Consider the following 27988-nt stretch of genomic DNA (forward strand, 5'->3'; position numbering starts at 1 on the left):
CAAATAGCGTGGTAGCCAGCACTCCACTGTGCTAGGGTGACCACAACATGCCCTTTGAACTTGGCACTAACTGTTAGGCTGATAGCCAAGAAATTTAAGGCAATCTGCGAATAAAAATCAGGCGCCAATTCTTTTACATTGAAGCAGCAGATCTGCATTAAGGCCAAAAGCAAAGTAATGTCATGTATGTTAATGGCAAATCTTATGTGGGTAATTTATTTGTTGATTAAATGTGTAATAAATAAAAAATAAACATGTATTACGTCAGATTATATCTCTGTCTGAATTTGTAGACGATTTCAGAAAAGCTGTTTTGGCCTGAAGCAATGGCGTGACAGGAAACAGTTCAACCAGACATTGCAGAAAAATCTTCAAGAACTAACTTGCTGAGAAAAAAAAGACATGCTGAGCAAACCTATAATTTCAAAATATTGTTGCAACATGTTCTCGACATTTCACATGCAAGAATTTAGGCTCATCTCCTTCAGTGATTGAAGGGACTTGGAAACAGAGCTCTGATTCACAGAAAAATCAGGACAGTGATGGTAAAGTTGCATATTTTAGCTGTCTAATCAACATTGAGGATTACAAATAGCTAGTTTATACTACTTACTTAGGACACACTGAGGTATTACAGTGAAGTAAAACATCAATAATGGACTGAAAATAGCGATAAGCTATGAAGGTGTTGCTCAAACATAAAGCAAATAAATGAAACAAAGTTACTCTTAGTTGTATTTCTCATCATTTTCTATAAACACTTCAGGACTAAAGAAGAATGTGTGCTTGTGCACTGGGTTTATCTGTGTATTTATCTGCATATTCCATCTGGGGTGTTCATTAACTGCTTTCTCTATTTGTATGTATGGTAATTCCCAAATGTTCCTCCCAAACAGTTAGTGTAGGTTAGCTCCGCAACTGGGCTAATAGACTAATTATTACCAAGGCCTTATGCAGACACACACACGCAAACACAGACAAACAAGCACACACGCACAACGACTACAGGACAAAAAAAACTCCACTCCATGCTTCTTTTTTTCAATATAAGCTAATTGGCATGCAAATTAAAAAAATACTAAATTTGTAACACGATGTTGTGCAATAAAAGCGAGACATAAAGAAATCTAACTTTAATGAGGGTAAAAAAAATGGAAGTCAAATATTCTTAATAATTCATTTGTTAATCTGTAGTATTTTTTATAAACCCAATTACATGGACTACAATCCAAGAGAAAGGGAAATAAAACACAAATTCTCACATTGCTGGTTAACAGATTTGCACAAAAGAGTAGTAATTGGACGCCGTGACAAATAACATCCTAAATGTCCTTATTTTGCTCACTTGTGTGTCTCGCTCTCCTTCCTTTGCTTTCCCGCTCCCTCTACAGATGGGCTGACTAGGAGAGGCAATGAGAGCGCCATCTGAAAGGGCACCTTCAACTCACTGATATTTTAAAATGTTATCACGATAATCTGGCCACTTAAAATGTGCAGACATTTACACACGCACACACACACACACAAACAAATTGCAATGCACTACATTAGTAAATAGTGACACTTTCACAGTGCCAGAGAGGTCTATAATCCTCTGGAAGCTACAAACAATGTGCAGGGGTAACAACTGATGCCAACAAAACAGCAGTGGCCTTCTGTGATTGTGGGTGGCAGGAGATAAAGCGGGGAGAGAGAGAGCGTGAGAGAGGGAATGATATGCACATTATCCGTACTTCAGAGCTCCTGCAAAATTATTTCTAACAGGCGCATTAATAATGAACAGCAAACAGAGACAGCGATTCACTGGTGGCTTGATTTGGCCTTTATGATTTAATTGCTAACAGTGCTTTGTGGAAAGTGTTGCAGCGGTTAAATGTAACTAAATAAATGCTGCAATTAGATGCAGTTCTGAGGTGCTGATACGCTACATCGACAAAAGCACCGAGTCACCTGCAGATTGCCCTTATAGGAGCTGCTTGGCCATGGAAACCCATGATGTGAAGCGCCCAGCACATAACTTTTGGGGTGATGTTAACGCCAGATGAGGTGTGGAACTCTGCAGAGCATCGGCCTCTACAGTGCACTATGTGCTTCAGCACTCTATAATCCTAGTCCCATAACGTTATGTCATCTGTCAATTTGAATTGCTGTGGGTCCAAAAATATATCCACTTTCCAAAAAACTGACTTGTTACAATTGTGGGATCCTATTACAGTAGCACAAATTCTCCCCAAATGACCCATTCTTCATGATTGTAAAGGCAGAATGGATTGCTGGGTGCCTGAGTTTATTCACCTGTGGCAATGGGACTAAAATTAAAGCTGAGTTCAAAGACTTAAGAGGTGTGGCCCATTGTTGGTGCATTGTTAGGCCAAAGTTAAAAAAAAAAAAAGCATGATCTTGTTCAGATAGAATAGTAAAAAGCTCCTTATATATCTAATATGTCTCTTCCACATTGTCCTGTTTCTTTCCTCTCACCCCAACTGTTGGGGTGAGAGCCCTGAGCCTGGTTCTCCCAGAAGTTTCTTCTTTTTAAAAGGGAGTTTTTCCATCCCACTGTCACCAAGTGTTTGCTCATTGTGGGTCAACTGATTGTTGGCGATTTTAATGTATTATTGTAGGGTCTTTACGTTCAAATATGAATCATTGAGCCTTGAGGTGACTGTTGTTCTTTATTGATTTAATACTATATAATTAAAATGGAATTTGAATTGAATCGAATCGAATCTATCTGTAAGTATCCATCAGTATGTCAACAGATTTTTCAGTTATTTTAATGCTGTATTGATAATTAAACTACTATTGGTAGCTTTAGTTAAGCAAAGTGTGTGCTTATTTCTTTGACTGTCAATGAGTGCTACAGGCTTTTGAATTTACCGTTCTATGATTGTGACCTTGCTTCGGTCATCATCTCACTTTTGTGAGAACAATGAAGAAATGAAGTCACTTTTGCAAAGTGTTTAAGTTCTAATTTAATTTAAATCATGTGATGTTTAGAGATTCACATAAATCATCATCTGCATCATTATATTATACATGTAAATTACGATGCAAGTCCATGCCTATGTTTTGTGTTGAATATAAAGAGAAAGTGAACATCTAACACAGTCAGCCAGTCAGAGAGGTGTCCATTTACGTGACTTTCCGTGGTGCTATTTTGGCAAGGTTTTGCCTCTGATAGAGGTGTTCGCCGACTCTGTCTGTGTCCATTACATAGAGTGCTGCTATTTCGCTCCACATTCCATGTCATCAAAGGTACCAAGAGAGATGTGTGAATCTGCCTGCTCAGACATACACACCAGCACACACCAAAGTGGACTAAGACCACTCTTCTCTCTCGCCATAATTCAACACATTTATTCACTCCAGCTCTACCCTCACAGCCTGTTTCTATAAAAAGACATGGTCACAACATCCAATGGTCCATCTAATCCTCTTCCCTCCTCTAGTCAGGCTGTAATGAAATCCTCTATTGCCATACCAAAGGTTATTCTACCCTGTGACATAAGAAAATGATAAACGCCAGTGGTTCTGATACTGAGTCAGCAGGGAGGAGTTTTGATGTATGTGTTTGTTTGTGTGTCTGACCTGGGTCTCAGACATGACATAGAGGTAGTGATGGTCAGAAGAGAAGGCCATGTCTCTGAGGATGGGTCCATTCTCCACAGCCTGCACAGTCTCATACTGAAGGGCACGCGAGGAGCCATCTACACGAATCTAAAAACGAGAAGAGAAGCACATTAAAAGATTAACATACTGCATTTATTATACATTTTCAGTCACTCAATTCAAGTCCAATTACATAAATGTGTAAATGGCTAAAGACATAACATTGAAATAAAGAGCAGCTGAGGTGCAAATAAGAAACACAGGAGAGAAAACAGCCTTCCAGGGAGGACTTGGCAGTGGAACAAAGGTGGTATCTAGGACAACAAAGCGCGCAAATACAAATGAAGGAATCGTTTAAAAGGTAATTTTGGATGTTTTTATTAGCTAAACTGCCCAGGATATACTGACTTGGGATTTTTGCCTTGCATCAAGGCTGTCGGTGCTGTAGCTGAGAAGGACATCTTTCTCTATCACAGTTTAAGCCATTCAAAAGCGATTATGGTAATAAGGCATCTGGGCAAGAGGTGTGGTCTATGGGCCCCTAGGTGAGTTTACTCAGCAGAAAGTGCATGGAATTGAGCCCACGCACACTTGCTGATGTGATGGAAGTGGTCTGGGTTGTGCCAGAACATCTGCTTACATTGTCTCTCTCTCTCACACACACACACACACTCTCTGATTGTGTGTGCTGCAAATGATCCTTTCTAAATCTTGTCCTCTGGCTCCATTTTTCCAGTAACACAAAGTCCTGACTCTACCTAACTAAGCAATTTTCAGCACCCAATAGAATAGACAAACACACACACACACACACACACACACACACACACACACACACACCCACCCCTTTCTGGGGGTTTTTGACAGGTGTGAACTAAGTCTCGTTAAAGTTGTGATGACTCTTGGTAGTTCTTTGTGCTCTTCAGCACTTAAGGGTTCACAGGTAACAGGCATAAACAGGAGATAATTGGATAGGAAGCAGATGGTCGACTAGACAGATGAGTCACTTTTTGATTAATTATAATAACCCTAGGACATCATACTCTGTGTTCTGTCTGAATATCATAACCTGATACACCTTAAGTTAAAGTCTCTTTCAGGTCAAGAAGCCTGACTGAACCGTTCAATAAAAGGTGGTTATCTTTGTTAAAGGCTGGATAAAAAGGACCAGTGGGCATTTACATTTTTTAAGCTTCATCTTCAGATTAATTTGTAGGAAATTACTCTATTTTTTTTCTCTCATGCCTTTGAATTTCCATCAATAAACTTTTAAGGTAATGTTAAAAAACTCAATCAGGATGTTCTTTATAGTAAGTGACAATGTTAGTTGGTTCTACTTTTCCTTTACTCTCTACATAACAAAAACCGAAGAATCTGCAGCTCTTTATATTTCAAAGCAACTTTCCTTTGTCTTTGCTTTGACAGTCAACTATTGTCGAGCAATGAAAGAAACCTACTATAAGTATACTGGCTTCAGCTTAAGTGCTGCCCTACCCTGCTGTTTCTACTGATATCCCATTTCACAACATCACATTTCTTCAAACAGACACCTTCTTTAACCCCAACTTCACCCCACTCTCCCTCCTTTTTTGTTTCTCATTCATTCTCGTTCCTCTCTCTTTTTTTTCCAGCCTCCTGCTTAGCTCGTGTAGTGACCTCGATCTCAAAGAACCTTGAGTTCTTTTTTTCCACTGGGAGCCATTGTATGCAGGGTCAGTTGCAAAGAAAGGAACAGAAGGCAAATAGGAGAGAAAGAAAGAAGAGAAGGAGGCAAGAAGAAAGAAACTTTCTTGTAAGCCAGAGCTCAATTCAGCAGGTGGGGTTATCTAATCTGCCCAATTGGGGGTGTTAATTTTAGGTGCTAAGCATATACGCACAGCATTCATCATTTGTGCATGTGCACGCATGGAAACATGTATCAGTTTACCTCAACAGCATGTGATAAAGGTCTCAAGTCATTTGCTGTGTAGAGTTAAAGGGCTGACAGTCTATAGCGGTCACTGGATGTAGAGTTTTATTGTGTTGGGACAGATCCACAGTCACCAAGGAGCAAAGAGGCTTCAAGGGGAAGTTCCTGTATATTATCCCTCAATCTGACCACCAACAAAACAAACGAGCCACCAGGGAGCACGGAGCACGTCTGCAAGAATGCAACGCTAGCTGGTTTAGTCACACTGGGACCAGAGGGGAACGCACAAGGGAGAAAGACTGATTTAAATCAAGGACCAGTGGTCTTGTTTGTACAATAATTGGCACATACAGAGGGGTTGTAGCTTTTAAAACAGAGTTATCTTCATCTTCTTTGATATCAATCTCTGCTCTTAGAAGAATTAATATAAAATATCCACTTAGTGCAAGAAAAGTCCTTTATAATTAGACAAAAAAAGACGCAACAAACAAAACAGCATACTACTATACCACTTATTTTCTTGATGAAATGCTAAAATTAATGACATGGTTTGTTATGAACCTACTAATCCCACATTCATTATCAGAGACAGTAATTATGAATATATCTTTAAGTATTTCTTTTTCATCAGCCTCAAATCATTAAGGCAGCCACACTGGTGCTAGCCAATATTATCAGATTCCTTTTCAACAGTAATAAAGTGGATTAGCTGCTCTATGCTAAATGGATTACAATGCTAATCTCTGCTATCACATTAGCACTACACAATAGACATTCACTGCCAGACAGACTTCATTTTGCCTCAGAGTAGTGGAAAGGTGAGCGATGCACTAGGCCCACATATAGATGAACATGAACACGCAAGTGATTGTGTGTGTAGAAACATTAGCAGTTCACTGTCTCTCCCTTTCACACTCCTATACGCACACATACAGGCTTCCTGGCTGGAGATGCTCGTATGATAATAGGGGATACTCTGGGAAGAGCCGGGAGATTTACTGGCACTTTTGACTCAGGGCGCACACACAGAGCATACAACATTTTTTTTTTTTAAATAGTCCCGACTATGTCAGCAGCACCATGCAACTGATTCACACCATCACAGTTCACATATAGGAGAATTCTCCACAGAGTGACTACTTTGTCCAGATATAGCATCCACCTAGTGGCTGTGACAGATAACTACAACAGCTGCTATTATGAACAGTCGGCTCTGCAGTGACAATGTTGTAGAGACACAAACAAGTACTTGTCTCAGTGATCATACTGTCTCAAGAATACATTTAGTGCATATAAAATATTTTTATATAGACCTTTAAAGCTATTGGGCACGACTATTAAAGTTTTATTTGCAATCCACCAAAAAAGCATAAACAGAATGTGAGTGCAGTGCTGATCAAAAAGAATGCATCTAACGGCTATAGATAATTTAATAAAACAGTCAGAGTGCAGAGAAAAACAAGCGGAACATCATATGCAGATGGTACTTCCTGCCTTGACTGTGTCCATGAAAAATCATATGCCTAAAGTCACCATTTCCCTCTCTCCATGGGGCTAACAGCTAGCAGAAGGTGTGATACAGACGGGGAAGCCGTTCCGGTGTGAAAACCACAGGATTACCCTCGCTCAGTTTGCTCATATTGGCACTCTATGCCACCAAAGCACATGGAAGGTATGGTATTTCCTCTAGCTGCATGCTTGTGGGTTGTTAAAAGCATAATGCTAAGAATAATTCATGTGATGTTCAAAAATAAACCCTGTGTGTTAAGTGAAGGGTTGTTTTGTATAAGAAAAAAAAAAGGGAAAAGCTGTAGAAATGTATCACAGGACAGTAAAGAAAAAATACACAAAATAAGATTATTGCAATATCAGAGACACAGATCGCTTGTAGTGTCATGGCTGAATCAACAGACACCTTCCATATTCGCAGTCAATAATGCTGTTGCCCCTCTGGAACCCTCTTCCACTAAAAATTGCCCTTTGAAATTCAGTACCTCTGGTTACACATCTTAGAACATCTATTGATTTGGGATAATCTCTGTGAACTTGGGCTGCGATTGTGTAGAAACCACTTTACATCAAACGCTGAGATAGCTGGTCCGCATGTTAGCACTAGACTAGTTAATCATCAGGAGAAATAAAAATACTGCTGTGATTAAATGGAGGCGCTACGGGCACAACCAGATAACAACACATTACCTAGAGCAAACTGAAGGTAGCACATCATTAGCTTTCCCTGCTTGGAGGGTCACAGTTGGAAGCTGGAGCATATCCCAGTTGACACTGAGCGAGAGGCGGGGAACACACTTGTTGCCAATCAATCACAGGGCTAACACAGAGACACAGTCAACAATTAGCACTCACACCCACACCTGCAGTGTATGACCAATTTGCACTAGCCAGTTAACACGACATATGCTTACTGGCCACTTTATTGGGTGCATCTTGCTAGTACTGGGTTGTATCCCCTTGTGCCTTCAGAAATGCCTTAAATCTTTATGGTATAGATTTAACAAGGTGCTGAAACATTCCTCTGAAATTATGATCCAAATTGGCATTAAAACATCACACAGTTGCTGCAGTTCTGTCATTTGCACTTATGTGATACGAATCCCACTCCATCACATCCCAACGGCGCTTTACTGGAAAAAGGTCTGAAGACTGCGGAGGCCTTTTAATTACAGTGAACTCATTTTCATGTTCAAGAAATCACTTTGAGTTGATTTGAGCTTTGTGACATGATGTGTTAAAACTGTGGTCATAAAGGGATGGACATGGTCGGCAACAATACTCAGATAGGCTGTGATGTTTAAACGATGCTCAATCATCACTGATAATAAGGGCTCCAAAGTGTGTCAGGAAAATACCACCCACACCAGTACTCCACCACCAGCAGCCTGATTTGCTGACACAAAGCAGATTGAATCAGTGAATTCATCTTGTTTATCCCAAACCTTGATGTTATCGTCCAAGATAACAGAAGTGGTTACGCAGTCCACTTCCATGTGCCTCAAAGTTCAGTGTCTTGTGGATTTGGAAAAGCTCTTCTGCATACCTCGATGAAAAGTTGAATGTTTTGCGCCAACAAAGTGAGTGTACATGGACTTTAGGAGGAGGTGAATAAACTGTTGAAACTCTATTAAAATTGAACTTCTGAAACAAACAAAAACTTCAGGAGAGAAAGTTTTTGAATCTGAGTAAGGACAGCGAGCGAGATTGCAAAAATGGTGTTGTTTCCTACTATGGCATGGATTTTGGGGTGGCAAAAGGAAGGCTTGTCACACAGAGTTGCAGTCTGTTTTGCATGGCACATAAATTAACAGGCCATGGCTGGAACACACACCATGACCAACATGCTGCTAGGGGAAGCCAGAATAAGCTGCTGACTAAAGTATCACTACGGTCTGACACGTGTCATGCAACCACAGTGAGGTGAGTGGGCTGGAGCGGAAAGTCATCCAAAGTCATACAGCATGCTGGCAAAACTAAATTTCCACAATATTTGTGACAGAAATTTCCCTAATCCTGTGAAACATGCATCTGGGCAAACTCAGTGGTCTGCCAGCATCTCTGCAGCTGAAAGGGTCATGAACCCTTGTGTTTTGGATATGCTAAAATAATGCTAGTTTCCATTGTTCATGCTTCTTTTTAGTTGATGGACATAAATATATACTTAAGACAGAGGTAGTTAAATAAATTAATTAAGGATGAATATTTAACAAATGTAGCTACAGGAAAGTAGTGGGAAACTCCAAAGATAAAGGGAAAATAGCTTCATTGGATACTAAAATTAATGAAGGAAGGAAAAGGTACAGGGAGCCACATGAAGGGATATCCTTCAAAATAAAACAGGAAGTAACAGAAACTAAACTAAATTGAAAATAAGAATAAAGTCAATAAGAATTCCGATTTATACACCCATTAGTGTCACTTCACTGAAATTTGAAGCCATTTCATTTAATTAAGAGACCTTGTACTATTTTCATAAGGTACATTTAAAGATTTACCTTATAAGAGACTTTCTCTGTCACTTTACAAGAGTTATTCTGTCAGTTTTACAAACTAAGTATTTTCAAAAGTATGACAAAATACAAGCAGCAACATCAAGTTGTCTGCAGGTCATGTATATAGGAGCTTCAGCTTTTTCTCGGTTTGAGATATCAGTCAAACATTCTGGACAGAGCACAATACGGCCAAATGCCAAAAGACACCTCAGCCCGACTTGCCACACTTAGGCTCAGGTTTTCACCCTTGTTTTAAAGCAGACAGCAGAGTGTTAGGTATTCATCCAGGCAAAGCAGGACATATATTAAGAGCCTAGAGAGAGACAGAGGCAGACAGACAGAGACAAGGGAGAGCAACATTCACGGTGAAAGAGACAGGAAAAAAAGGAGAAGCAACATATCGTCACTACATAATGGCAATGTGTCTCTCCACGCGTTCTATTCATACCGACAGCAACACAATGGTGGCTGTCTGATTGCCCAAATCTGTCCAGTTCGCTGAAACATATGGCAGACTGAGAGAAAAGAGGACTTGGGGGGGTGAGCAGAAAGAATAACAGAAGGAAAGGGGGCTAGAGGCAGACTGGCTCCATCTCTCAGTGTCAATCAATGCCAGAAAAAACTCTGCACTTCCACATTCAGTGCCTCGATATTTAGCTTGAGGCGAGATGGACCGGTGCAACACCAGTGGGGGAGTGTAGATAATTTGACATTAATCTGAGGGTATTAACAAGGATGTCGCACCCAAATGTGGGATGCCAGGCTGGTCGTGCAGCATTGTTAGAATACAGAAATCTCATATGATCCGCTAGCTATTGCCAGCAAGAGTTATTAGGGACAATCAAAGACAGACACGTGGTTTTTATCCTGAGAAGATGATGTCTGGCCAGGACGCTCTAAATCTGTTCCATTTCAACAAGTACTGTAGGTGACACATAAATTACTAATGCTATGGTTTTTCTTTCAACATCTACATTGTCTTTTGGCAGCGTATTTTATATTTTATGACAAGCTACAATAGAGTCATCTTGTACTTATTCAAATGGTACAACACTGACTCAGTGGTTTACAGCTTTCCTTTATGGAAGTAAAATATTCATTCGGTTTATTAAAGACAGATTTAAAATCCCTCTTCTTTTCCCCCCATCTCAACTCAGCTCCTCTGTATTGGAGGATGAGTGGGCAAAAAAACCCCCACCGACTGGAACTGAACTCATTCTATGCTTTAATTCACTATTCTCTGTTTTATGTTTGCAATTAGGCATATCTGCTACACAGCAGGATTTTAATTAATGTCTTTCCCTGATGCCTTCTCTGTGAGAGAAGGTGCTTTGTGGGTGCAAATCAAGGAAATGTCATTGTTAGCGGGGAAGCAACTACAAAGATTTGCATGGCCATTGTCAAAAATGTGGAGAAATACGACTTCTACAATGGTGCCCCCGTTGAGTTTAAACTTCTTTGGGTTAATTTTCTATAGATGATTTATTTTGGCTTGGCAGTTTAGGAATAGAAGGCATGGCATGATAGCTCCAGTTCTGTTCAGATTAAGCTGGTCACCTGGGTGTACCCTGCCTATTGCCCCATCATGACCCTGAAGCAGAAGAAGATGAATGGATTAACTACCTTTTAGATTTAACTGACTGACTTGTCCTGCACATAATCCAAATACAGCACAGACCATTTCCTTGCTGGTTAGAAAAATAAAACGCAGATACCGGGCAGGTAGCAGATGACATAGATGTGGCAATATAAAGTAATAAATAGGGGAAGTTAAACACGGAATCAGACATAGCATATGTGCACTTAATGCGACTCCAGTAAATATTTTAACTACCTCCCACCTGAGATCTGACACTAAATCAGGCCGAGCTGCAGGGGGACCCCTGGTTCGGTGACTGACCGCTGTAGCATTTAAGGTGTGGTACCTGTTAGCCTGCAGGCCCATGTGGCCTACTAATCTAACCTTATCCACCTGCTGAGAGATAGACAGAGAAGGCAAGAAGAGAAGGACAAGAATGTTATTGTGGGAGATGATCATGTTGGAAAGGGGACAAGTGTCCGGAGGCTTCCTAACTTTCCCCCCTGCTCTCCTCTCGTCCCTCAATCGCCTCTGTGGCTTCAAAGGATGAGTGACAGGTTTCCTCGCTATCAATGCCTTCACTTTTGAGCTGCCTTAGAGCACTGTGACCAGGCAGGGGGCTCACAGCTCAGCTTTTGTTACTCATTTCCCAGCTCTGCTATTTCTCTGCTCTTTTTCCATCTCTCTCTCTCTCTCTGCTGTTCTGTCTCCATCTTTAAGGCATGAGGTTGTCTAAAATACCTGCAGGCTTTTGGCCAGTTCAATCTAGAGAACATTTGTGACCTCTTGACTTCTGATGTCTCACTCAGTTTCTCTCATTTACTTTTTCTCCGCCCATTCTGAAATTTCTGAAAGGTCTCTTCTGTCACAGCTGGGACTCTGTACTTTACATGTTGTCTTCCATTCACTGTCTGCAATTGTCCTTTCATGTCTTTAGATTAAAGATCATTCACACATGTAGATGTCTTGAAGACTTTTTTTGCTTCATTACTCAATACAAAGTCTCTTGGAATATAGTTAGTGTTCATTGTTGCTGAAGTCTGTGTGAAAGTGGGCAGGAAGGATCCAGTGGGCAAAAATGCTTTGCTCTTTCTCTGCAGTTGGCATCAGCTGCTCCATCTCATATGCTTATGTCTTGCTTCATGTCTTTGTCGATCACTGTTTTACTTTTGCCATTTTCCCTTGCAATATGCATCATCCAGTCTGTCTTATTTGGAGTCATATCAGGAAATTAGATGTGAAAGGTGGACCTGACCTACCTCATTAGTGCAAACAAATTACTAGCCAAGGAAAGCCCATATGCATATTTGTCATTCAAAGCTATTATTTTGCCTAAAGTTGTTACTATGTTACTTCATTTAGTCTGCAGTGATAAGAGCTGCTGTTCCTGAAACCTATGCTGCAGCGACTGGCAAAGGCAACAGCATAATATGAGGGCATATCACCACCTGTGTCTCTATTAGCGGTGTAACCTGGTGGCAGTGCCACTGAGTACAGTGAACCCCATTATATTTTGAGACCAGAGGCCATAGTGTGAGAGCTAAAAGGCTTTGGGACCCATTAATGAAGTCAACATGCCCCCTGGAGAAGTGAGGGCACCATATCAGCCTATTGTATCAAATCAAGCCTTTCAGCTGACACAGCATTGCAGAAAACCAGAGCTACAGATGCAGCTCATCAGGCTGGATGTAGCTCACAGTCGATTGAAGAGTGTACTGTATACGAAGACAAGTATTATACTCTGAGGGCTATGGTTTATGTGTGACATAAACAGAAATGCTGTATATGGGCATTTGTCCGCACTCTGAGAATTGCAGGGCCCAGGACACTGGACATGTGACAAAGCAAAAGATGGTTAGCTTGATGTTAGAGAAGCAGAGGGAAAATGAAAAAGAAGCAAACGCTCAAAAGGAAAACAATGGGAATAAACATCTACCCGTTTCCTGTTTTCTCTCTTTTCATTTCCCTTAATACACTGGATCTATTTTTATTGTTATCATCATATTTAATATCTTTCTAATAAAGCTTATAGTTAGGGCTGGATCAGGTGAGCCTGGACCATTATAACTGTCTTTATTCACCGTTGTCGTATTTAAACATTAGCACTCTGTCCCTCTCCTATAACTTGCTTCTTGTCCTGTCCTCTTTCTGCTGTCTTCTCTTTACCCTCAGCTCCAACCGGTCTTGGCAGATGGCTGCCCCTCCCTGAACCTGTTTCTGGTAGAGTTTTCTTCCTGTTAAAAAGGTAGTTTTTCCTTCCTGCTGTTGCCAAGTACTTGCTCATAGGGGATCGTGCGATTGTTTGCACTGACTGTACAATATAGTACTGCATGTTGAATAAGCCAGCGCAGATCTTAATTATTCCATCTCCAAGTGGGAAGAGAAACATGTGGCATCTGATCCGATACAGGTATGGCACTAACTCAGCAGGTGCCTGTGATGGTCTCTGAAACCCATCCATGCATCAACAAAGGTAGGGAAGTTCAAGACTGCTGGGAATTTTTTCAAAAATCACACGACTCTGCAAAATAGTATGGGGCAATAAAAATAAAGTGATGATATTCCCAAAAGTAAATGATTAACACGCGCAGAAGCAGTTAATAACTAAATTAAATCTACATTTGGTCTAACCACTCTTCGCCTGTGAAGTAGAGGTAATGCTCCTTGTTACATTTAAGCACATTTTGCAAATTACTTGCAGTAATGATGTTGGACTTTTCTACTGTGAATTCGAACCGTCTGAGTTGATATTTTCTCTTCATGTAATTCCAAAGTCACCAGTGCTAAAAAACAGGGCTTTACAAGGACCATCCTGCTGCTCTGATGGTGCTGAAACATACATAAGAGTTTAAACATCTTAAGTGCAAAAATGTTTTGTCTAATAACAATTGCTTTTCCTTTTTTTAACAGAAGAAAATGTATTTATCATCGGGCGATCGTGGCTCAAGAGTGGGAGTTCGCCTTGTAATCTGAAGGTTGCCGGTTCGAGCCCCGGCTCGGACAGTCTCGGTCGTTGTGTCCTTGGGCAAGACACTTCACCTACTGCCTACTGGTGTTGGCCAGAAGGGCCGATGGCGCGATATGGCAGCCTCGCTTCTGTCAGCCTGCCCCAGGGCAGCTGTGGCTACAACTGTAGCTTGCCTCCCCCAGTGTGTGAATGTGTGTGTGAATGGGTGGATGACTGGATGTGTAAAGCGCTTTGGGGTCCCTAGGCGGGACTAGTAAAGCGCTATACAAATACAGGCCATTTACCATTTATCAGAACTTTTGTTTATTTAAAAAAAAAAACCTCAACTGGGAACTTTTAACTGAATTTTTTATCAGTTATCTAAATCCGCCTTCCCTCGCTGTCAATCGCCAAATTATCTAACCACTGAGGATAACGAGCGAAGGATCTGTTTGTTGGTAAACCTTTGATCAGTCTTACACAAAACAGGTGTATATTTCTCTTTGGGATGAACATGAGGTTGGGAGATAAAGGTCCAATGACAGACTTTGATCTGCATTCAAAGGATCACTCGCAAACACCCCCCTCTGTGACCTTTATGCATCTCTTAGCAAGGGGTAACAGGGGTAGAGTGTAGTCTTTTCTTAACAGAAACATACTCTGCTTCTATAAATGTCAATCAGTAGCATATCCAACAAGGGTGCTGGAGAAGGGTCAAGTCCACAAAAAGATGTCTGGGTCTGATAATGGCCTAATGACAGGCTCTGATCAACTTTAGCCAAGGTGAAAGCACGACTTTGAGAAGTCTTTTTCCATCCTTTACCAAAAAAAAAATCTTTGTTTTAGTGGATTTCTATCTCTTTTTTTACTTGCTTATCAGTCTGCCCTCTTTTCTCTGGTCAATACTTATTTTCGGCTTGTTTACCAGGACAAATAGAGCAGTTCATTGACTTCAAGGGTGTGATTGGTGTCCTGGGAGATAAACACAAACATATAAATACACACAAACTTACACCAATACAAGTGCAAAACCGCCCCCCCCCCCCCGAAAATAACAAGAAAAAGCTCAACAATGCTGGACTTTTAACCACTTGACTACTAATGTGGCAAATAACGTGTTGACAAAAAGGCAGTGTGTATCTGTGTGTGTGTCTATATGCGTGTGTGTGTGTGAGTGCGCACAGGTGTGTGAATAATAGATGGGGAGCTGAGAGCCAGACGCTGTCTGAGAGCAGACTTCACCCTGGATCCTGTTACCACACACTGCCATCAGAATAACTCTAGAGACACAGGCATTCTCTTACACACACACACACACACACACACACACACACACACACACGCACACATACGCCTAAAGTTCAAGCACTAAATATGTGCACAGTTTTGTGCCCACACAATCACATACACCAGAATCCAAAAAGGTCATCTTAACACTACCTCTTTCTTGAGTCTCTGGTTAGGTATAATCACAGAACTGGGTAATGTGACCTTGGAATAGAAAGTTTTCTTAAAAAACCCACAAATGTGAGGAAGGAAACTGTTTTTAAACATTTTCCTGAAAAATATGGTATTCTTGTGTGGTAACATTTGAGCAGAATCACACATATGCACAGATTCAATTTATGGATAACTGACTTCAGCCGAAGACCACTCATATTCATGAATTCATAAATTATCGATGCTCTTACCTTTCAGACCTGAGCAGATCTGTGTGTCTATGCATGTGCGCACCAACATGTGCTCTGGAAGCATTCATTGTCTACCATTCAGTTCAATGTTGTGGTGATTTATGAGCTTCTTACCAAAGTTTCTGAGTAAATAGGGAAGCACCTCAAATACAATTCCTCAGAGATAAGCAGGTGCAAGTCTCTGTGTTCCCCCCCCTTACTGTCTATACAATTGTGATTGTGTGTATGTGTGCATATATTTGTGCATTCCCTTGTTTTCATCCCCAAGGGCACTTCCTTTTTCCTTTCTCATTGCTCCTCTTTGCCTTTATTCCTTTATTAAACAGACTGGCACACTCCCTCTATTATACCTGTTTTCCCACTGAAGTGAAAAATTGCATTGCTGGTCTAGCAGAGAGAGAGGGAGACAGAGAGGCAGACAGTGAGAAAATGAAAAACAAGGAGGAGGACGGGGAGCGCGAGGAATAACACTGCACTAAACCCTTGAGGCATGTGTTGATTCACCAACTGCTATAATAATGGAAACGTTGGAGGAAAGAGAATGAAAAAGAGCAAGGAGACTAAAGGCCAATGTCCACTGAAAATGGCTTGGATGCAGTCCATGACGCCTGTGTATGTGTCTGGAAAAAAAATACATAACTGTTGTTTTAACAGCTTTCTAGTCAGCCAGCCGCACAGGGCCTGCAAAGGCAAAGCCTCATGATGTAGTTTTTACAAGTGCAGTTAATGTGGATTTCACATACTGCAGGAATCTGCATGCATCGCTGGAACAAAACGATTATCAGTGTGTCGTAACAGATGCCAAATAATCAAAACTGTGCTTATTTTGCTTAAACTGTAGTTAGCCTTTTGGAACTAATAATGTCTAGTTAAAGAATGCTAAAAGATTCATTTTTAGAAGAAATAACAAGGCTTTTGTTGCATCCCTAAAAGTATACTTTATGTATAATGAATTAAGTGCAATAACAAAAGAAAACAGCTTACGTAAAATTAGCCCGAGCATGTGTTTTCTTAACTTGGTAACCATGCATACAAATGTAATACTTAAAATCCTGCACACAGGTGATTGAAATGTGTGACCAATTGTTTGTAATTGTTTGAGAGCAATGTTTCTTCTTCCTATGTTTGCTTGGCAATGCAAATACTCATGACTGCAAGCAAGAGTTTGGCTTTGCTATGAAAGCCCTCCCGCTTCATAACAAAAAAATGCCCATTAAAAGAGAAATACGAGGAGACAGACCAGATATACTGTACGTATCCCACAGAAACAGGTCAGTTGCTTAAGGTCATTTTTATTTTATTTTCTCCTGTCCATGTCTTATTCTCACTCCAAACATCCACCGGAGGCGAGCACATTAATCACAGCACATAACACAATTTCATTTCTATGTCTCACCGTATGGTGTACAATACCTCACCCTGAATTATGTCTGACATACTAGAAATATACCATTAGGCTGAGACCCTACTTTAACTTTAATACAGTAACAGGGTTGCTGGAGGGCTTGGCACAAAAAAATAAAAAATAAAAACAACAACAAAAAAACATAATGTATTGCTTTGTGTGACACTTATTACTTGGTGGTATGGCAATTGCTTTCCGTTGTGATGTAAGCTAAATAATGCATTCCATCTATTCCTGACCTGGTCGTGCATTGCTTGCTGAAAGCATATCCCCTCTCTTATAATGAAGACATCCCAACTACTGTACAGTATATTCCACCTCTTACACTGCCGCTGCAGGAGGGTTTTTCTAAAATTAGCACTGATTTATCAGGGGAGCACATTAGAGTTTCACGCCCATGCATTATGTGATAGTATAAAAGCAGTGTATTGTGCATGATAACAGAGGCTTCACAGTGGGAGTCAAATAACTTCACCCAATAAATAAATGAGCGTGTTGTTTCAGGATGGTTGGTTATCTAATCACAAAGACAAGGGAATAGATAAAAAAAAAAAAGCATGCAATCATGTTCAAATGAAACTATACTTTAGCAAATGTGTTACACATAAGCATGTGTGTATGTGTGAGCCTGTGGGTGATTACACAGGCAAAACAGGGGGAAAAAAAACAAAACACACACATACTGCTGTAGTGTGACACATTTAATCCTGTATCACTGAAGATGCACTCTTATATCAGACATCTTTACCTGCTTTTGGACTGTGACCTGTTGCCTGAATTGTTTCCTCTTATTGACTGGTCATACAAGCATATCTACTCCATGCCTGGGCTAAAGACTTAGCCTTTGGATGTTTACAATGCCCTGTAGTTTAGAGCAGTAAAAGCAACCAGGACACTGACCTGATTTCTAAGGTTCAGACTTATAACTTTTACCAACTCACCTGCCTGCTTATGCACTCTTTAAAACACGCATAAACTTCCATTTCAACATCATAAAAGCCAAACTAATGGCTATAATCACCCTACAGATAATGTTTATAGTTTTAGAATTTAATTATGGGATGGACTGGAATTTATAGAGTGCTCTTCTAGTCATACAGACTACTCAATGTGCTTTAGACTTCAAGTCACATTAAACCATGCATTCATGCAGTATTTTACCTCTCTCACATCCAAAGAATAACCAGTTAACCTGACATGTGTGAGAGGAAGCCATCTAAGCCCAGGGAAAATATGTATATCCATACACCCTTATCCATGGTATTTTTGCTGTGCTAACCACTATATGCACTTTGCATTCAGTTGAATTTTATTTTATTTATAAGGTGCCAAATAGCCAACACACTTGCACCGTCTGCCACAACCAGTTCTAAATATAAATAATAGCATAACTACTATCAAAAGATTAATTAAGACTTTAAAAGTATATCTTTAAGAGATGATAAAGTTAATACAAAGTGACACTCGGTGCTTTTGAAACTTTGTCTGCAACCTAAAACATATGTTTGGTATACTCTTCTATATTTTTACTATTCAAACAGTTTATTTAAGGCATTGGGATAATTCGTCTTGGTTGCTATGAAAGTTCAGCTAAGTCATTCTCAGGCTTACTTCTCCTATTCCTCCTCTTTCTCCCTCTCCTGTCTCCACCACCTCCCAGTCTTGTTATCCACATCCCTTTTTTTCTCCGTCTACCTATTCTGCCCCTTTTACGATGTGGTATATCAAGGTATGACAAGAAAACAGACAAACCATGTGCCACTGGCAGAGCAGAGCAGCAAGCCTGAATGACAGAGAATAAGAGACAAAGAGAAGAGATTGAGAGGAACCGAGACACATCACCTGCAGAATGTTAGATAAAGATGGGTATAAGCTGCACTAAAACTTGAAGACAGATAAAAGTTAATTCTTTTTCAGGGAGAGACAGAGTGAGAGAGGAATCTAAGAGGATATTTGGTGAATGGGGCCTGTCAGCTTGCATTGCGCAGAAATCCTCTTATACCTCAAAATTTCAATTAGGTGGGGAAGCGTTTCGGTGCGGTGCGCTTCTCTCATTCTGCGCAGGAAGTACAAGGTGCATGAGGAGGGATTTGTCACAGCAGCGACAGGCCTTCTCCACCTACATTATGATTCAAAGACACACACACACACACTCTCTCTCAAAGAGTGTGCCCCCCCAAATGCCAAAGCCATTTCGAGTGACAACAGTGGTACACTTGATGCTACTTCAGTGTTCAGTGAGCAGTGTTGCAATTGAGTTTGTTCCACTGAAGAGGATCTGAAATTTAAACTCTACAGGTTTGTGTTGGGCTTCTGTCATCTGTATGACAGCTACAATTACACTATGTGTCAACCCTCTCTAAATGACACTGACTTAGAGTAATTACAATGCCAAATGTAACAGCCCATTTTCATGGTCTGCTTTTATTTAATTCACACCTGAGTGTTTTGCTTTCCTTCTGCATTGTCTGTCGCCAGCTCCCTTAAAGCCTCACAGGTGTCCCCTTAAAAATCACCCCAAGTAGTATCAACTGGAACTGATGTGCATATAGATTATGCAAGTCAAAAAAGACTGTGTTAAATTACTTATCTGAAGTCCTTTTCCTGATATTTCTGACCATTTGATAAATAAAACCCCACTTTAAAAAAAAAATCATGTTTTTTTTAATCCATTACTAATCTTGGTAATTTTCCATTGGAGAAACAGCAAAAATCCTTTGATGCCAAAATGTTTTGTATGCAGGTTTAAAAAAACAACAACCTTGAACTTCTTTAACTGAATATGCAAGATAATTTTTGCAAAATGTTGCACCATCACAAGATTTTTTAAAAATTATTTCTATTAACAAAACAGCAGGAAGTTCAAAGAGGACTCTGATCCAAGTGTGCTGCATAATCAAAAGGAAACTTTTGTCCTTTTTAATTTCTTCTGGGTGTGATAAAACTTTATTCACCCGAGCAACTGCCTTCAAACATGGGCGACAAAAAAGCTTCAGCAAAGCCTGACAGGTCAAGAAATATGAGAAGCCAGAAGATGTGCAATTACCAAGTTTTTAAGAGGCAGTATACTTAAGGGTAAAGCAGAATATGTTTTCTTGGCTGCAAGGCAATAGAAAAAAACCTACTCATAACCACTGTCGTGATCCTTCTATTCCCTTTTCTAACATTTTCCTTCTCCTTTTGGTCCCATTTCCAGGCAGGTTTACTGCAGCTATCCACTATGTCCTTCATCTTCTCACTATCCTAACTCCCTCCCCTCCAAGCAATTTACTCATTTTGCTATCTAACCCTTCAGCATTCTTCACAAACTATCCATCTTGTTAACTCTCAGTCCCACACTTCCACAAACCTTCTCTCCCCAAATCTTTTTGCCCTTTCTTTCTCTGTCTATCTAGCCCTTCTGGTCCTTTCTTTCCCTAAACTCTATCCTGTCGTTCTGTTCTCTCACCTTTCCTCCCGCTTTACTCTATTCCCAGCCTCCCAGCTGGCTTTCATCTTCCCCAGGTTAGATTACTGTAAGGCACTGCCTGTCTGCCAGCATTCCTGAAAGCTTTTCATCTCTGCTCTGATTCATCTGGGGAGACAGAGAGAGAGAACGAAGAAGAGAGTGAGGAAAATAGAGAAAAGAGAGAACTGAAGAGGATGCTAGGAGAGGAGAGACAGAGGAACAGCGATGAAGGGAGAGCGTAAGCCAAAGAGAGAGGTAGAAAGCTGTGTTGTGTTGCGGCTATGGATTTCAGAGCCTTCAGTGGTTAACCTGCACTGCACACTGCACCGTGGGCTGATGGGAAATTTCCCTGCTGGTCTCTTGGCTGTCTGTGAAACGCCCACTCAGAGCAGAAAGCCCACCTCTCTGGGGACACAAAAATCTGCTTACCCATATATGTACACGCAGTGGCTGAAGCAACATGCAAAGGAATCCTTTTACACATTTGCAAACTGCATACAAAAAAAGACATTGTCATCTGAGCAAACACTGCAAGAAAATTTAAATAACAAGAGTTAAAACAGAGAGAGAATCGTGCATAAAAATGAAATAGGAGAACCAAAAAAGATCACGGTAAGGACCAGTCACTGTTTACTCCTTCTCAAAAGCTCACTTATGAAACATACGCCCTTCCCAGCAATCGGATCAACAAGTCTACAATCTACCAAATGAATTCTTGTTATGTTTTTTGCATTTTATTTGAATGTTGAACAGCTCTAGCAGCATGATAATATACCTGGAGATGTGTTTATGGTGTAACTGAGTCAGACAGGCACCACTCATCTCTACATAGCACTCTGAAATTTACTCAGCCTTGAGAGCAGGAATGCATGAGATGCAAATGCAACAGAAAATGTGCCCAAGTGTGTCTGTGTATGTGTGTGTGTGTGTGTGTTCTGCCCACATACATGCACTGACAGCTTACAAACAGCAGTACAGGTTTAATTACAGAGGGCCCTCCAGCTGTTTATTGCTCTGCCTCAGTGTGCTTGTGCATTCCCTGTATATGTTTCTGTGCAAGTGTGTCAGCATGTGTTGCTGTGGAAATGGGGAGACTGTGTCAGTGGTTGAGTATCCAGCTGTAACTACACTGGAATATATTTACATTCATGTCCAACAACTGCGAGGCTTGGTCGCAGGGAGAAGAGCATTTATTCTGATGTGTGGATATCTGTTTAACTATGTACAAGTGTGTCCTGTGTGTGTTTTTCTGTGTAAATAATAGCAAATGTGATGTACCTGCCAGTTTTTAACTTATTACATCATCTACAGTTATAATTTACTACAAATAAGCACCAAGTATTCAGTATTTTGCGTTAAAACAATCTAAAACATCTATTGATTTTTTTTTCCTTTCAGTGCAACCAATTTATCATGAAATCCACAAACTGTTTGTTTTATCTGATCATCACTACAAAACTAAATATGATCACACACACACAGCAAATAGCTGGAGACAGTTTTATACTGATGTTAATGACAGTGGAGGTTCAGAACTCTGCAGTTATTGAATCACTTTTATGCACTTTGCATGTCAGCACTTGGCGACCCCACTCTGTAACTTTACATGGTCCATCACTTCCTGTCTGAGTTACTGCGGATCCTAAAAGCTTCCACTTTGCAGTCCCACCACTTATAGATGATATTGGAATATCTAGGAGGGAAGAAATTATGTTTCAGTACTATGCTTTAAGTTAATGAGCTCTTTAGAACAACCCTTTTTTTCTAATGTTTGTAAATGGCAGACTAATTGGCTAGCTGCTTGATTTTATAAACCTGTGGCAATGGGAATCAAAACGCTTGAATTCAAATATTAAGAGTTGTGGCATAACACATGTGCATCTCAAACTAAAGCTTTTAACTCAAAGCTGTGACGCTTACTGCCCTCTATTGTCTGTAGTGTACTCAGTGCACACCCTCAGTGTGCAGATTCAGAGATGACCTGAGACAGATGAGGAATGATTTAATAGATGAATGATTTTATACATGAAGTGATTAGCAATTAAGAAAACAGTGTTTTTTACATCATTTGAAAAAGAATGCAGAATCACGAGATATATGATCAGCATATATCTCATATTGCATATTATTGTTGGCGGAGACAAAGCTAACATTAAATAAGGAAAATTATGGATTCATCCGTGTGTTTTCTCTTGGACTTTAAAAAAAAAAAAAATTATTCAGTGTTGGAAAGAATTTCAATTTCAAGTCTTCAAACTAACTTGCATTCTCCTTCAGACACACAGTCACAATGTCACATCCAAGTCTCTTTGTAGCAGGACCATCGTCTATGATGGGCCTGTATACAGTGCTATAAACTATTAGGGGGATCCCTGCATGTGATATTTATGGACCTGCCAGTCTTCTGGCCCTACTCATAACTCCCACACCCTTTAATCTTACTGCTGTCATCTACTGTCACTGCCTTATGTCTGTGGCCTTGGCTAACTGCCAGCTGACACATGGCACTGTGTGTTTGTGTGTGTGCGAGTGTGTGAATGTGGAACTGTTAAAAACACCATTGTATAGAGCAGTGCAGTATTTATATCTTTCAAGTGTAGAGCAAAAGTGACATGTAAAAAAAAAAAAAAAAGTGCAGTGATACTAGTTACAATAAAAACGCCAATTTCATTAAGAAAGAAAAAAAACAGCACACAGTCCACAAAATGTATATTTTCACATACTGAATAATTAACACATACAGTCATGACAGTTCTTAAATACAACTACAAAGTGTGATGCTTATTGCCCTGAATTATCTCCAGTTTTCACAGTCCACACCCTCTGTGATTCAGAGATGACCGGAGGCAGAGGAGTAGTCTCAGTGAATTAATGAATAAAGTGAGCAGCAGTCATGCAAGCGGACCTTTAGAGCATTTGAAAAGAGAAGGGAGAACTCTGTCTGCACACACAGACAATATAGCCATACAGAGACACAAATACAACACAGGCAAAAGCTGAGCCTTACTCTGTTGAAATGAGCATTTATCAGAAAAGCCTTTCCATAAGTTCATTGTCCCTTAAAAGTTGATGGGAAATGTATGTGATCATCCAAGTAAGTCATTAATCAAATGAAGTTAAAAAAGTTAAAAAGCAGACATTCTCAGTAATACAAATATATAACAATGTGAAAAATTAATACACTTCATCAATATTATTTATTAATACTACTACAACTACTACTACTACTAGTACATGCCGATACCACAGCATTGTTTGGCTTCTTCATGCTGTTGGCAAAATGATATATGAAACCGCATTGAGAAATGTGCAAAAATAGCAGCGGCAGATGTTGTTTATATGCTAAAAATGGGTCATTTTAGCCCATTGCTAGGCTGTTGCTAGGCAACTTCGTAATATTAGATATAGATAAGAACTTTCAGGGGCCTAAGATATAGCTGTGTGCCAAGTTAGGTTGCTCAAGCCCTGATGGTCTAGGAAGAAAAAGAACTGATGATTATGATGATGGGTGTGAGTGACCAAAATATACTTATTTCCATTTTTATTTACATGGTAAATAAAACAGCTATGATTTTTGGTTCATAATTAGATGGATGCTTTTGCAGAAATCCAAAACTCAGTCCACTTCATAGCACATTAACATAATCCAAACACTTCATTGCCAGAGTTTCGTCAGAAAAAGCAGCTGAACCTTACCCCATAGCAGGTTAATTGCACAGTGTGGAGGAGAGTGCTGCCTCAGTGGTTTAACTTTGGACACAGACAGATGGCTCCGCTCACCCTTTTCCTCCTTCACTCTTCCCCCTCTCTCCCTCTCTAAGATGGGAGCGGACCGTCATTATCTGTCGGGAAGTCTTCAGGTGGACCGGCTGAGTAAGCACATTGACCAACCTCATCCATTTTTCCTACACACTTTTCCCATTTTCTAGACGTGTAGAGTTACTGGAACTAACACTGCCTAAACGGTATAGGCAGTGCTTCCAAACAAACAGTGTATTTAATCAGTTGCATTAGAAGTTGCTGACACTGCGTTGTTTAAACTAGAATCGATAAATGCAATTAATGACACAAAATAAAGTACAATGCGAGGGGTTTTTTTTGTTAGCTATCATTGTGTGGTAAAAGTAAATGTGCTTCTTGTTGTCGCTACTCAGCTATGGTAGCCTGTATAACATCAGTCTTTGGGCAAATTCACAGTGGTGCAACTGAAAAACACAGCATACATATTGTTCAAATGGCCGTACTTAATAGAAAATTGATCTCATATTTAACAGCATGACACACAATTTGATGTTTACAAATCTACAATCATCCTCCATTAAAGGGCTGTATTGTTGCTTTGCTGGCAGACCCAAGCAATTTCAAGACCCCCTCCCCACAAACATACACAGTCCAAATCCCTTTCCTTCACTCCTAGGTGTTAAACTGTCCCATGTAAGCCCTATCATTTCCATCTCCCAGGGGTTATATATTTTAGCAAGCCCAGTCATAGCCCCTTAGCTTCTCATGATCTTTAAACATATGTGTCTGTGTGTGTGTGTAAGGGTCTTAGGCCAGGAGATGAGGGCTCCAGGAGGGGACTGGTAGAAGGATTAGCTTTTCTGTTCTCCTCCAGCTCTTTACCATTTTAATGAGGCAGGGCCAGAGGGTCTTTCTTCTGCCCCAGCCAACTGTGTCATAGTCTGGGCCTGGGGACAGAATACGGCTGCAGTGGTTCAGGGATGGTTCTGATACAGCATGGCCATTGTAAGGGGTAAATGGAGTGGGATATGCACTGATGAGAGGAAAACCAGAAGGGGTGGAGGAAAGAGAAACAGACAGATATGGAAATGTGTGAGGGCACGTGCACACAAACCTCTGTGTGTTTTCTGGAATAAAAGAGTAATTTAGGCCTTTCTATGGGAATACCTCCAAAGCTCCAGCGGTATGCACCCCGATAACACAGAGAGGGCCCATGTGGATTAACACTCAATTGAAAGGACTGTAATAACCTGCTGATATGAATATTATTACTTCTACTAGGGAAATACCTGACAATTTTCCTTTCAAAACTTCACAAGCAGATAAGAGTTAACTAACTGAGGAAAAATGGAGTGCTAATACTTCAGTTTGAGTTTGCAACTTCAGATTCACAAAAGGCAACACACATAAGGCTAAGTCAGTAAAATACAACTGTGACTGTACTGTGGTGAGATCAAGCTAAAATAAATTATACAAACACTTATTTTTAAGTCTTTAAAATGTAGCCCATGTCTATGCATTATGTAGCAGACATATTTAACCAAAAAACAAAAAAGCTACTGACACAAAAAGACAAGATTTATGGCACCACAATCCATAGGAGGTGTGTATACGTCTGTCAGCCCTACTCGACTGGCTCTGAAATGCACTTCCAAATCCACATGGCGTTATGCAAGGTCTACTGGATGCTTTAAAGTAAGACAAAGCTACTGTCATTGGAAGAAGCCATAGGGCTGCCATGGGGCTTGACAGGAATAGACAGTGGGAAAAGCAAAAGGTCTAAAGGCTCTAGTGGTGTGTGTTAAGATCAAAGGTGTGTTAGAGTGTGTGTCCCTAACGTGTATGTGCTTGTCTGTGCTTTTATTCAATGAGACCTCAAAAGAATCTAGACTGAAAAAAAAAATATAACAGAATCTGCAAATCCCCATGGCAAAACAAAAAATGGTCCCCTGGTAGGGTGTCTCTGTGAGTCTTCTCTCGCGGACAAAAGACCTGACAGTCATCACAGGGGGTCAGAAGGATGGTCAAAACTCAAAGATGGATACAATGGCTCTTTGGCTTTCCATGCAGGCGCAAGCACACACACATACATGCAGTCTGAAAGAATGCATGCCTAATCAACCTTGTTGAAAAACACAAATAACCTTGAACTGATGATCTGTGTGTGTCGCTGATAAAGGGTTCCATTAAAAAAAGGGAACTAGACTAGCCAAAGAATGCTACTGATGTGAATGCTTACAGCAATGGCTTTTGAATTTGTTAGAACTGAGAAGCCCATGAAGAGGAGTCATTGATTCAGACTAAAGTCCACTTCATGGTGGTTTTGGTATTGAGAGGGTGAGACTGAGAACCATTTCACAGCCACTTGGCCTTAGGGCAAAATGCCTTTGGAGCAGGCTAGACTCATTGCTATGACCTATAGGGTCATGGGGCAGAATGCAATCATTACTGTAACTAGAGCTCAACTTTGGCTTTGTTTATCTGTCTTTATCTTTCTCACGCATGCACTCACAGCAAACAAGTCTTTCTCTAGTCATCAAACAGATACAGTAACCCACTTTTCTATCCTTTGTCACATCAACTGCATGCCACCGACTTCCATGTCACCCTTTCCATAAAGTTCTTTTAAAATGTCCTTCCCAAACTCTCACCTTTTACACTGCAATTTATTTAATGCTGTCCACCTTTGTCTCCTGCTATCCCCTCAGACATACACCTGTACTCTGCTTCCTTGCTTCAACAAGGCTGCTTCCTCTGCATTCAGACCCTATAGTTCCAAGGCAGGCTAAATCATAGTCTGCCACAGGCACTAAATAAGAATAAACGCCTCTGCTTTACCTGTACAGCTTCCCCGAGGGGACACTCAGACTGGAAGGCAGCAAGTATTCTTGCCTTTCTCTCTGTATTCCACCAATCTAGATTCACATTCTCTACATCGCGTGTAACTGAAAAACACAAGAGGCAAAGGCCTTTACTTTCTCCACCAAAGAAATAGGATGAATGCCTCATAGTGAGAGGAAGCGAAAGGGAGGGTGTGGGGGAGGATGCAGAGAAAGTGCAATGCAGAGGAATGGGAGAAGTGATTTAATTGAACAATAAGGCAGTCACCAAGGCTAGCATATACCTGGCTTTGGAATCTGTAGGCACACAATAGAGGACTGTTTATAAGAAGGTAGAGGGCAGTGAGTAGGGGGAAAAAAAGTGTGGGAGGGAAAAAATAATATGAATACATAAGCCTGAAAAGAGAATCTAATATATTATAATATATTATAATTATATAATCAGTCATTTTTTTCCTAAAGACACTTTCTCCAGAGTCCAGTGGAAAAACTCTGTCTGATATGCTGCTGATCATCTTCATGCGTGTAGTAAAACAGATACCAGATACCACTCATGGTATCTGGCAGAGCAAACTTTAGCGTTTAGCATCACATCTTAGTCCTGCAAGTTGCAAAAAGGAGGAACTGTAGATCAGACTTGTTTCAGAGCAACTCCCAGTGTCCAAATCTCAGTGATTCAGCGATGATCAGGATGGTGACCAAGCCATGCCAATTTTAGAATTGCTCTGTCTCAGTAATTAACCAGAACAATTTGGCTTCTGTCAAAATTCCTTAGGTTATTATGTGCCCCATTTCCAGCACCCAATGTGGCTACT

General features: G+C 40.4%; 1 protein-coding gene across 4 annotated transcripts in view; it reads right to left on the reverse strand.

Annotated features, from left to right (window-relative positions):
* plxna4 (plexin A4) overlaps nucleotides 1–27988 on the reverse strand; it is a 244786-nt gene that overhangs the window by 107120 nt on the left and 109678 nt on the right. For all 4 annotated transcript variants that reach the window (XM_003445006.5, XM_019346942.2, XM_005451648.4 and 1 more), the window contains exon 4: nucleotides 3589–3717. In XM_003445006.5, the coding sequence (XP_003445054.1) occupies nucleotides 3589–3717 (129 nt within the window). The remainder of the gene's footprint in view (nucleotides 1–3588; nucleotides 3718–27988) is intronic.

This window comes from Oreochromis niloticus, linkage group LG17 (assembly GCF_001858045.2).
Source record: "Oreochromis niloticus isolate F11D_XX linkage group LG17, O_niloticus_UMD_NMBU, whole genome shotgun sequence".
NCBI lineage: Eukaryota > Metazoa > Chordata > Actinopteri > Cichliformes > Cichlidae > Oreochromis > Oreochromis niloticus.